Genomic DNA, 13,407 nt, shown 5'->3' with positions numbered 1-13,407 from the left:
TAAAAAAGGTTTAAAAAACCCACTGCTAACATCATGATCAGTGGGAAACAACTAAAAAATTTTCACTAAGATTCAATATAAGCCAGGGGTGCCCACTCTCACCATGTCTACTCAAAATAGTATTGGAAATATAAGAGTCAGATAATGGGGGGAAAGCCATCCAATTTAGATAGGAAGAAGTAACATTTTTTCCATTGCAGATAATATGCTACTAAATGTATAAAACTCTATAAAGATTCCACAAAAAATTATTAGGCTAATAAATGAATTTAGAAAAGTTTCAGGATACAAAGTCAATATACAAAAATTAGCACTTTTATATGTAAATAATAATATCGCTGAAAAAGAAATTAATAAATAATCCCATTCATGATAGTATCAAAAGGAAAATGTGGTATAAATTTAACCAAGGAAATAAAAGATTTGTACACTGAAAATTATAAAACATTGATAAAAGAAACTGAAGAATACACAAATAATGGAAAGATATCCCATATTCATGGATGAGCAGAATTAATATTGTTAAAAATATCCATATTACTCAAAGCAATATATAGATTTACCATAATCCCTACAAGAATTCCAATGGCATTCCTCACAGAAATAGAAAATCAGTACCAAAATTCTTTTTTTTTAGTTGTAGATGGATAAAATACCTTAATTTTATTCATTTATTTTTATGTGGGGCTGAGGATTGAACCCAGTACCTCAAACATGCCAGGCAAGTGCTCTACCACTGAGCCACAATCCCAGCTCAGTACTAAAATTCTTAAGCAACTACAAAACCCCCAAATAATCAAAACAATACTACAATAGAAAAGCAGATTCAGAAACATCATATTCTGATTTTTTTTTAAAGAGTATATTACAAAGTGCCTAGCATGTGCAAAGGCCTTGGGTTCAATCCTCAACACTGCAAACAAACAAAATAAAACTAAAAAAATACTACTGGTATAAAAAAAAAAACAGACATCAGACAAGTGGAATAGAATAGAAGGCTCAAAAATAAATTTAAATAAATATGGTCAACTAATTTTTGACAAATGTAGCAAAAGACACAATGGTGAATGGATAGTATCTTTAATAAATGTTGTTGAGAAAATGGGATTTCTACTTGCCAATGGATGATTACATTATTATACCATACACAAAAATCTGTTCAAAAGAAACAAAAGATCTATAGGATTTAAAACCATAAAACTTGTAGAAGAGAACATAAGTGAAAAATTCTTTGACATCGGCTTTGACAATGATTTTTTTTTAAAAACTACATCAAAAGGCTACAAAACAAAAACAAACAGGATTATATCAAACTATGAAGATTCTACACAACAAAGGAAAGAATCAACAGAATGTAAAGAAAACATACAGACTAGGAAAAATAATTGCAAACTACATATCTGAGAAATAGTTAAGTTGCCTTATAACTTAGTAGTCAAAAAATGGGAAATTTAATATTTAACAGTTCTGGTAAAAAGTTTGTGAATATTATATGTATATATATCTGCACACATATTTTGTGAATTATATAATTTTTTTTAACTTGAAGAACATGATAATCATGCTTTTAGAAGTACTGTTTATAGTGAAGAAACTCAGCTACAGTCTAAATAAACCTTTATATTGTGAATGCTTCTTACAGTTTCTTATAAAAAGTACCATAAAATCAGTATTCTAAATGCATACATCTGACATGGACTTTTCTACACCTGTAGAGAGAAAGCACTATTTTTGCTAAATGTAAAGGCTGTTATTTGCAGATCTGTTCTACTGCTCTAAGTCATTGATGGTTACAGGCTTGAAATACAAAGCATTTTCTTCTAGGCTTGAAGTTAAATCATTTCACAAAGTGTATACAGGTAAAGTCTGAGTTACCGTTGTCTTGCTACACGTACTTGAAAAACAAGGTTAAGCGTTTGTCCAGGTATGCATTGTGTATGGCATCAGGTATATTCTTTTCTTCTTCTGCCTGTCTGGAGGTACTTTCTTTGCACCTATCCTCAAGCTCGCCATTATGAATTTTAACAACAGAATAATTTTTTCCTGCTACTTTGATGAAAGGTCATGCTTAGTGGGCTGACTTGTCTATTACTTATATCCAATTATCTTGGAACACACTGTATACATTACCTAGGGTAAATACAAATAGAACATTTAGGACTTTTGCATTTATGCATAAATGAGATTGGCCAGAAGGACCTCTCCCCTTTTGGGGAACACTGCCATAATCAAACTCAATGAAAGGAATTAGGTGGCTTTGCATTGCTGAAAATTTATGTGGGAATCATCTCTTCTCTAAAGGAGGGAAAGAACTCTTTTATAAAATGTCCTGAGTGAAATGATAAGTGCTATAAAGAAAAATAAAGTAAGGTAAGGGTATTGAGTGAGCAGGCCTTCTTTTCTAGATGAGGTGGATAGGAAAGGCCTCTCAAATAAGCAGAAACCATAAGAAAGCAATAGAGCAGGCAAATATTTAAGAGAAGAGCATCCTAGGCAGAACAAAAAGAAAGCCAAAAGACTTCAAAAGGGATATGCTTGGCATCTTCAAGGAGCAACAGGAGATCGGGGTATCCAGAGTGAGAGAGAAAATGTGAAGATATAAAATCTGAGAGGTAGTGAGGAATCAGTTTATTTGGGGCCTTATTGGCAAAATTCAACAAAGCTTGCATTTTTATTATTTCTGTTCATCTTAAATTCCCTCTCACCATTTGACCCAATTATCCCACTCCTTGGTATATACGCAAAGGATTTAAAATCAGCCTATTACTGACTCAGCTGCATCAATATTTACAGAAGCTCAATTCACAGTAGCTAAGCTATGGAACAAACCTATACACCCTTCAACAGTTAAATGGATAAAGAAAATGTGACATATAATAGAATATTACTCAGCCATAAAGAAGAATGAAATTATGGCATTTACTGGTAAATGATGGAACTGGAGACTATCATGCTAATAGAAATAAGCCAATTCCCCCAAATTAAAGGCTGGATGTTCTCTCTGATACGTGGATGCCAACACACAACAAGGGGTGGGAGGACAATAGCATTTCATTGAATTAGACAAAGGGGAATGAAGGGAAGGCAGAGGGATAGGATGAATTGGTCATAACTTTCCTATGTTAATATATGAATACACCACCAGTGAAACTCCATGTCATATACAACCATAAGAATGGGATCCTAATTAGTATAAGTCATACTCCATGTATGTATAATGTCAAAATACACTCTACTCTCATGTATATCTAAAAAGAATAATTTTTTTTTAAAATTTGTTTTTAAGTAAGCTTCTACGCCATAAGTCACATAACTATCCCTAATCTACAAGAGAGGTCAGAAAATATATGATGTTAATGAGCACACTGTTTGCTGCCACAAATGGAATCAGGATTCTGTTAGTAAGGAAGGATGAGAGAATAAATATTGAATAATCTGCTAGCAATATCTTTCATAAATCCTTTGGACCTGGCAAATATTTCTGTAGATTCCCATACTATGTGGATTGCTATCAAGCATTAAAAAATGGAAAGGTATCCAATTTATTTCATGAAAGTAGCCAGCAGCCCATATTAAAATCTGATGAAGATGGCTGAAAAGGAAAATCGTAGACCAGGTTAACTTTATGTATAAAGCTGCCAAAATGCAAACATGCCAGTTTTTTAGTACTTTTAAAAGAATCATCCATCATGATCACATAAGGTTCATATTATAAATGCAAGAAAACTTTAATATTAGAAAAGATTTTAATGTAATATGACATATAACAAGATCCAATAAGAAAAAAATATGATAAAGTAGATAAGGATTTGATAAAAGTCAGCGTTCATTTCTGATTAAAAAACTAGGCTTAGACAACTAAGACTAGAAATAGATTTTTTCTTTCTCCTCCTTCCCTCCCCCCCTTTTTTCTTTCTTTGTGCTTTTCTTTTTTGGGGGGAGGGTATCAGGGATTGGACCCAGGGATACTTAACCACTAAGCCACATCCCCAGTTTTTTAAAATTTTTATTTTGAGACAGGGTCTTGCTGAGTTGCTTAGGGCTTTGCTAAGTTTCTGAGGCTGGCTGAAACTTGTGATCCTTCTGTCTCAGCCTCCCGAGCTGCTGGGATTACAGGTGTGCACCACTGCAACTGGCTAGAAATATATTTCTTTAATGAAATAAAAATATTTATCTTCCTATACTGGCTAAGCTTATTCCATTTCAAAGGACAACAGTGTATTTTACATATCTCAAAACTTTTGATTCTGTGACTTCAAAAATACACATTTAAAGAGTATCTGAAATAGTCTGACATAAAACCATAATAATGTATTTCTAGGTACTTTTGGAAACTTGTTATAAGATTCTCTTATATATACTACTAGCACATTCCTCCTTTCCTCTGCAGGTCAGATCTTTTTAACTTGCCACCATATATTAGTCAATGAACCTAGTTTGGTAGGATTCTGAATATACCTATTTTAGATTCATGGAAAAATAGCACCCACTCATTCCTGTTTTTTTCCATGTTCGTGTAAAAATGTGGTTACTGGTAATATTCTCTTTGAACATTTTAGAATTGAGTAGTTTTTAAAAATCAAATTATCTATTCCTTTGTGAAATGCATAAGAATTTGCTCTGATAATAAATAGACAAAGGCTTTAAATTTTGAAAACACTGATATATGTTTTATACCAATATTTTTAGATTTTTTTTTTTGCCATAACCCACATTAAGGAATATTTACACCTTGACCAAGTATGCTCACAATGCACACACATTCTATAACATATTTGTATAATTAAATATTTCACAGAACTTACTGAGGATGTATGCAAATTCTGATATTATCTGTTCTATTCTACTTCATTTACAAAAATTGGTATCAATCCACGAAAATGATTTTATAACCCATCACTATAATTTGATAAAACACTGTTTTAGAACATGTTTTTCAGCATCCTTGTAGTCCAATTTTGTTGTTGACATTAACTTTTCCTGTGGTAAGAGATGTTTTTGGTGCTAGTTACTAGTTTTTCTGTAATCTCTAGGATTGTGGGATAGGAATTTCCTAAATGATTTTTTTTCTTTCTGCAGATCTCATGTGTGAATATAAATCTAGTGCATCATTAACCTAAGGACCTTACCAATTGGAAATTGCAGTTTTCACCTTCAACCTACCATATCCTTTTTGATTATTCTCTTCCTTAAAAATTGTAAACATCTTTCAAGTTATTTTTGTTGCAGAGCTAAACAAATGGCTGATAGTGACTTGAATAAAATATCTAGACAATGCCCCCACTGTTCATCTACCCTGCAGAATAATGGACTTAGATTATGTTCTTGCGCATCAAACTATTCTCCAGTTTTGGTGGTAGAAATGTCACAGACATCAAGCATTGCCAGTTCAGAAATTGTAGTTTCAGCAGAGAGAAAAAAAGAAAAAAGTATCAGCAGAGAACCTTCTGGGAAAGATTTGGTAAATATCAAGGATTCTACATCTTATTATAAATTAACATCCCATTATTTAATCCCTTTCTTAATTCCTTCTCATGAGCCCTTGTCAGGTAATTCATTTCCTTCTTAACCATAAAAGAAACATTTCTGGGCTGGGATTGTAGCTCAGTGGTAGAGTGCTTGCCTAGCATATGTGAGGCATTAGGTTCGATTCTCAGCACCTATATAAAGAAATAAAGATAAAGGTCCAACTAAAATATTTAAAAAAGAAACATTTCTTACAAAAGAGGTGAGCAAAGTTAGTTAATTGTATGTCTTATGATATTTCCAACTAATACCCAAATTAATTATTTTTCAGGATCCACAACAATTAGCAATGTCTTTCCAGCCCTTTAAACAAATGGGTTATAAGGATTGATTTTTCAAATTGAATCAAATCTGAATTTTTGAGCATTTTCTTCCACTGATGCAGAATGAGACTTATGTCTGTGTTTAAATAAAGTGTGATTATGGTTTATTATTTAAGGAAATTTCTGGTTTTCTAACTGGAATTTCAAATATACTTTACAAAATCAGTTTGCATTAGTTACAAACAATCTATAGATACCCAGTTGAACTGATTTGTCTATATTTATCCACATAAAGAAGAGGCAGTACAGAAGAGTATAGTTGATATAGTACAATTTTTGAGACAGAAAGCAGTTAAGTTTAAGAAAAGTCATGTTCTCACTCCCCCAAATTGAACCTGTTTCACATTTTCCCCATCAACTACTATTTACTACTTGAATTATATAGTTATGGCCATGTAGGTGTCTCTGAGTGAGTTATTACTATGTTATCTTAATTCAGAGAATATTGGATTATTTAAATTAGAGTTCATTATCAACAAGAATATTGTATCTTAAAGTTATTTTTCAAAATTCCTTTTTGGTTCTAGACCTCCAGAACCTCAAATGTAGAAAGAAAACCATGTCAACAACAGTGGAGTCGGTGCAACATTTCAGAAGGAAAAGTTCCTCACATAAGGATGGAGGATGGATCTTCTATTGAGGTATACAGGAAACAAGCTGAAGCTTCTAGAGACTTGCAGGTTGCTTCTAAGTCAGTGTTTAGTGGCAAAAAAAAAAAAAAGATTTCAAAATCAGCTTTTAAGGAAAAGAAGTAAAGTAAGGAGGAAAATTCCCATTTTCAAGTATGTCAAAGTTTTTCAAGGATTAAACTCAGGGGCACTCAACTACTGAGCCACATCCCCAGCCCTATTTTGTATTTTATTTAGAGATAGGGTCTCACTGAGTTGCTTAGCATCTTGCCATTGCTGAAGCTGGCTTTGAATTTGCGATCCTCCTTCCTCAGCCTTCTGAGCTGCTGGGATCACAGGTGTGTGCCACTGTAACCCACTCAAAAGTGTTTACTCAAGAAAGTGCAGGCTAAATTTCTTGCTCATAGAGGATGAAATGGACTTCAATAAAGAAGAGGGCATTTTTACTAGAAAAAAAGGAGAACATTTTGGTGTAATGTTGGCTGTCCCTCAAAGTACAGTGCATATGTGGACTCCTTGAAGATGTAGAAGTCACATGACTTTTGATACTTTAGCTGTTCATCTCCTTGGTGATTGATAGGGAGGCCACAGTTTCCCTAGTAATCTTTCTATCTTTTCCAGATTGAATCAATAGCAGTATTATTCTTCAAGGATTTTGATTATTATATAAGAATATGAATTAAATATTAGAACCATTAAAAATTAAATTGTGTCCCTTTAATACGAGATTGAAGAAACTATAATAAAAATAATTACAAGAAGAATTTTCATTCATGTTAAGTAGTTTTTTAAAATTGTGTTAGGAGATATTTGGCAATTTATCTGGAGTGATCAGGAAAACTTCCTAGGAAACGTTAACATGAAAAGTTTAAACATTCTTCCTTTAAATAAAAGTTCTGCACTTTACAAAGTCCACAAATTTAGCTATAAGAGCTTTTCAAAAAGCAAAATGTGTTCACTGTAAAAGATCATGAACATGCAGATAAAAAGTGAAGAAAATAAAAATCATCACACAGTTTTAGCCAATCTAATTTATTATCTTCAGTTTTTTCTATTTATGTACCAGTTATACTCTATTTTTCTTCAAAATGTCTGTTTTAAATTAAGAAATATTTCAAGTATATGTACATTTTAAAGAAATAATCTTAATTTGTATAGTTGAAATTCAAACTTCTTTCCCCCATAGCATGGACAAACTCACTATAAATATTTTTATCATTTCAAAGAGTATAAAGAATGAAGTTACAATCATCTGCAAGTCTACTACCTATAACCACTCTTAATATTTAGATGACATCTGTCCACACACCAATGTAAGTGCCTTATCATACCCACGTGTTTTAAAGGGATTGTAAGTACATGGTTTTCACACTCTGCTATATCATCAACTTCCTCTGTGTCAATAAAAATAGATTTGAATTATCATTTTAACAGCATCCTCTTAAAATTATTAGAGACAAGAAATCATTTTCTCCTTATTTTAACTAGTATATAACACTATCAGAGCAGTTAGTTGAAGAAAACTATAAGTTATAAAACACTGTGCACTCCTCATTTTTAAAAAATCCAACTTAATCAGTACTAAAATACTGTATTTAGAATGTGGTTCCGTATATTTAAAGAGGAAAATTAAGGTTGGTTTTGTTTTAAAGGACAAGAGAAATTTGGGACATAGTTATGAAGAGATTATGCTGTGGGAAAAAAGGGTAAATGACTATATTAATTGAGATTTAATTCACTTTACATACTATATATGTGGGAGTTATATGTAAATTTAATAAAAAATAAAATTATACTTTGTCCTATTTTCTGATTAATCATCTGAGTTTTCTGACTTTGATTCTCACTACTACACTAGTATGTGGTATTGGGGAAGAGGGAGGAACTAGGTCTTTTAATGGATACAACAGAAACATCTCTTTAAGGAGCTTCTATCCTGTCTTGGAACAAAACAAAAGCCAAAACAAGCATGATAGTAATAATAGTTTTTGAAGACTAATATAAACATGCTGAAGGGAGTATAAATAAAGTAACAGTCATCATTGTGCAGAGTTAGGAAGGAAAGCCCTCTGAGAAGGAATTAAATCATTGGGCATTTCTTGTAGAAAAGTAAGAAAGGAGTGTAAGCAGTGGGGAATAGGAGCAGTTAGGAATAGGAGCAGTTAATTTAGCTGTTAAATGATAAGCAGAAAGAGTCTTGATCTGGATGGTGGAATTGTGGATGTGTTCATTTTCTTCTCAGTGCTAATTTTTTAAATTTTATTTTGTAACTACATGACAGTGGAATGCATTACAATTATTATTACACATACAGAGCACAATTTTTCATATCTCTGTTTGTATATAAAGTATGTTCACACCAATGATGTCCACCACATTCCACTATCATTGCTAACCCTCTGCCCCCTCCTTTCCCCTCCCAAACCTCTTCCCTATCTAGAGTTTGTCTATTCCTCCCATGCCCCCCTCCCTACCCCACTATAAGTTAGACTCCTTATATCAGAGAAAACATTTGGCATTTGTTGTTTGGGGATTGGCTAACTTCACTTAGTATTTATTATCTTCTCCATCTCCATCCATTAACCTGCAAATGCCATGATTTTATTCTCTGTTATTGCTGAGTAATATTTTATTGTGTATGTATGCCACATTTTAAAAATTCATTCATCTACTGAAGGGCATCTAGGTTGGTTCTACAGTCTATTGTGAATTGTGTGGGGAAAAAGGCACACTTGTACATTGCTGGTGGGACTGCAAATTGGTGTAGCCAATATGGAAAGCAGTATGGAGATTCCTTGGAAAACTGGGAATGGAACCACCATTTGACCCAGCTATTCCTCTCCTCAGTGCTAATTTTTATTCAAATTTCTGTCACATATTGCTTTTTCTAAAACAAAATGAGAAAAAAATAAGAGTAATAACTAATAGAGATAATGAAAAAGAGAAAACATTAATTGTAAACAATAAAGCAATTGTTCAATGGGTGTATATATTGATTTTGTAGTATAACTCTGAGTTTTGGAATAATTTTTTTGGTGACTGTATAAATTGTGTGTGTGTGTGTATATATATATATATATATATATATATATATATATATATATATGCAAATGTGTGTGTATATTACCATTCCATTTCTTTTTTCTTCTGAATATATTTTATTAATATTTATAAAGATATTTCATTAATATTATAGTTTGAAAGGGACTCATTTTACACTTTTGAGTTTTTCCGTATTTCACCATTTGGAATTTTATAGTTTCCCTCCAAAGGGGATAGTTAATAAAATTCATCAAAACTTATTTTTTGTTAGTTAAGATTTTTTATGAATACTGAAGCAAATAAGTAGCGTCATCTCTTTGATTTTATCCTGTAACAGAATCTCTCTTCCCTTGAGCGGATACCTGTCAGTATTATGTGCTCATTTTTAATACCCGATGAATGGCAGAGAAAGACAAAAGAACTCTTATTTTGTCTCCAGGATTTCTATACCTTTGGAAGAATATTGGGACAAGGGAGCTTTGGACTGGTCGTTGAAGCTACAGACAAGGAAACAGAAACTAAGTGGGCAATTAAAACAGTGAATAAAGAAAAGGTAGGGCTTATTAGCAGAATCCCATTGAGGACACAGTGTGGTGTGGGTTGATGTGGGCAGTGCAATTTTTCACACTAATACAAGCTGTGTCTGAGCCTGAGGGCCAGGGCCTGAGCTGATCTACTGGAGAAGTGTGGGCATTTCTCTTGCTTCCTGGGAAGGGACTGGTACTTGAGCTCAAGTAGACAAGTGCTATTTGGAAAAAGCATATGAAAGGATAACACAATCAATATAACCAAATAGGTAAATTTTTACCAGAATGAGTTGAAGGTAAGGGCTGGTGTTCATTAGGATAGGCACAGGGCGGTGGGCTGGAGACAGCTATAAGTAAGTCCTGATTGTCCCCTGTGGGGTTTTGTTATACTTTTCACCTATCCTTCCATTTGATTCCTCATTGTTAGCTAAAGAATTTTGTTTATTCATCCTATCTGCTCTTTCAGTTTGAACCACTTTGTCTCACAATTGTCTAATACATTGTCACTTGTACTCATTACATTTCTCATTACATTCACTCTTGGAGTGAACAAATGGGCTTCTCTTTAAAGTGGAGTCTAATATACTTTATACCAGATCATTTTTATCAACTGTAAAAAATTTCTATGCCTGGAAAAAAATCACAACATTATAGTGTTTTCTCCTTGAATCTGTAATGATAAATATTACTTTTATAAAATTAAACAGTAAGTTTTGAATATGTTCTTTAAAAATAAACCGTAGCAAATTTCTCCCTAATATTCAATAAGGTAACAGATCAATCTTTTTGGGGGGCACAGGGGATTGAATTCAGGGGCACTCAACCACTGAGCTACATCTCCAGCCCTATTTTATATTTTATTTACAGACAGGGTCTCACTGAGTTGCTTAGCACTTTGCCAATGCTGAGGCTGTCTTTGAACCAGCAATCCTCCTGCCTCAGCCTTCGGAGCCACTGGGATTACAGATGTGTGCCACCGCACCTGGCACATATCAAATCTTAATAAGATTAATAAAGCAATTAAGAGTCTTTCTAGAAATCTTTAGAATTCTTTAAGGTTCTAGGAAGCCACCCACAATGCTACTCAGGGTATCCTTTCCACCTTTATTGTGGTTTCAGGTAGGTTAGGGGTCCAGTTTTAGGGCTATATAGACAAGATACTTACTTGCAACTTTAGGAATTACTCTTTCACATACATATTGATGTTGAGAGTTTATGGGCAACTATGATATTACAATAAAATTATATAGGTTAAAATTATAATATATAATTGAACAAAATTATTGCATTATGAACAGGTCAAGATATTTGGGTAGAGAGAAAGGAACAGAACTAAGATGGCTATTAGGAAAAATTATGTTAACTTTCCATATCTAGTCTAGACAAGAATTCACTCCTTTATAGTCACTATTTTTCTTGATCTTCTAGGTTAATCTTAAAATGTGTTTTCATCCTATATGGGTGGGTTATACATGGTAGGGGGAGTGTCAGTATCCTAGTCATCCCAAGATGGTGTAGATTGAAAAATGAAGTTGAGTGAAAGCAAGAATAACTTTAGATAAAATTTTAACTGGATGATGTGAGCTTTGTGATAAGTCACTTTCCTTTCAGAATTATTTATGTACCTTTCCAAAGTGGGGTTGGGTGGTAAGTGAAGGAGTAAGTCCTTTATTATCCCTGTCAAGGACATTTTAAAATTTGTCCTTTCAAAGACATTTTTATGTGGAAATAGGACTCAAAAAGGAAGATAGTACTTATCCTCAAATAATGGAAATTATCAGTAGGGTTGATGATTTGGGGTGGGGTGGTGGTGGTGAGGGTAGAGAAAACTTCTCTAGAGTTTCTTAGATGATATTGTGCATAGTTACCTACATGCTAAATGAAGTCCTTGTGCTCCCTGGAGTGGTCCTGCCTTTACCTTTGCTACCAGGCATGGTAAATGTTAGCTGTTAGGAGATAAAGTAGGGATTAGGTTGATCTGAAAGCAAGGTAGTCTCTGCCTCTTTAGGTTAATCAGGGGATCAGGAAGAAACATAATCCAGGGTTGAATGCAGAATCTCACTGCCTATGTATTTTTTCTTTTTCTTTGGGTACTAGGGATTGGTTCTAGAGGTGTTTTACCACTGAACTATACCCCCAGCCCACTTTATTTTTTAAATTTTGAGACAGGGTATCACTAAGATGCCCAAACTGGTCTCAAACTTGCAATCCTCCTGCCTCAGCCTCCCAAGTAGGTGGGACACCAGGTGGGATTCCAGGAAATGTATGTATTTCCTTTGATAAGTTAAATAAAAACAAAACAGCAACAAAAGAAAAACATTTTGTTATAAAAACATCTCCAATTTGTGTCCCTAGAAAATTTTGTTTTTATTATGTTAACATCAAAAGGTCAATATGATTTTGAGGGAAATATCAAAAAGCATGCTAAAAATTAGAATAATTTTGGAGGGGACAGATGCCATCTTGTAGCTAATTTACAGAAACAGTTTAAGAGATAGATATAGTTTGAGGCCAAACTAAATATAATTTGAAATTGCATGAAGGAAAGAAGAACATAATTTAGTCTGATCATGGGATAAACTAAATGATATCATTTAAAAAGGAAATTTCTCAGGTAATATAGATAAAAGCAAAAAGCAATTTTATATCGAGGAATGTGAGAGTGACATTCAAATGTGAAATCTGTGTTTTTTCATTGATTAAGGCTGGAAGCTCTGCTGTGAAGTTACTTGAACGGGAGGTGAATATCCTAAAAAGTGTAAATCATAAACACATCATACATTTGGAACAAGTATTTGAGACACCTAAGGTAAAGTTCTATTGGATACTATGTTTTGAAAGTTGTTACTATTGCAAGATGAATATCATTTCATTCTGCAGTAATTCCTTTGGGGCACAGTTGTTCATGTCCTTGGCATGAGTCTGACATTGGAGATTGATGAGAATATTCTGGAGGACTTTTATTATTGATTGTATAATTAGGTGTCTGATGATTGATTGATGTCTCTAGTAATATGTTCTGGGTGGCATGGTGGAAACAAATGTTTAAAATTACAACAACTTCATACTCAACCAGTTAGTGATTAGAGCTTCCTTAGAGATGGCATTCCTTTAGCTTTGGTTTTTAGTCTCTCCATTAGAGTTTCTTGGAATACTGTCATAATTTTGAAAAATTAACTTTATAATCAGCTTGGCATAGTATATTTGGTATTATGTATAAAACATTTCATCATCTGTATCATTCCAATGTGTTTTTTTCTTTCCTAAATGTTATCATTTTTCTATTTAAATGCCTGTAATTTTCACTTAGAGTTGTTCAGAAGCCTGGCTTATTTTCATTTTTGCGTCTAGATTTTTTAG

General features: G+C 33.2%; 1 protein-coding gene across 1 annotated transcript in view; it reads left to right on the top strand.

The window, feature by feature from the left end:
- The window catches only part of STK33 (serine/threonine kinase 33), a 188,247-nt gene that overhangs the window by 95,505 nt on the left and 79,335 nt on the right, over window positions 1–13,407 (top strand). Inside the window, exons 2-5 of the mRNA XM_081275523.1 lie at window positions 5,080–5,461; window positions 6,377–6,490; window positions 9,960–10,073; window positions 12,752–12,856. Of these exons, the coding sequence (XP_081131649.1) occupies window positions 5,240–5,461; window positions 6,377–6,490; window positions 9,960–10,073; window positions 12,752–12,856 (555 nt within the window). The 5' untranslated portion in view covers window positions 5,080–5,239. The remainder of the gene's footprint in view (window positions 1–5,079; window positions 5,462–6,376; window positions 6,491–9,959; window positions 10,074–12,751; window positions 12,857–13,407) is intronic.

Source organism: Spermophilus citellus, assembly GCF_964194105.1.
Source record: "Spermophilus citellus genome assembly, chromosome: 2".
Classification (NCBI taxonomy): Eukaryota; Metazoa; Chordata; class Mammalia; order Rodentia; family Sciuridae; genus Spermophilus; species Spermophilus citellus.
This window is presented reverse-complemented; position numbering and strand designations above follow the sequence as displayed.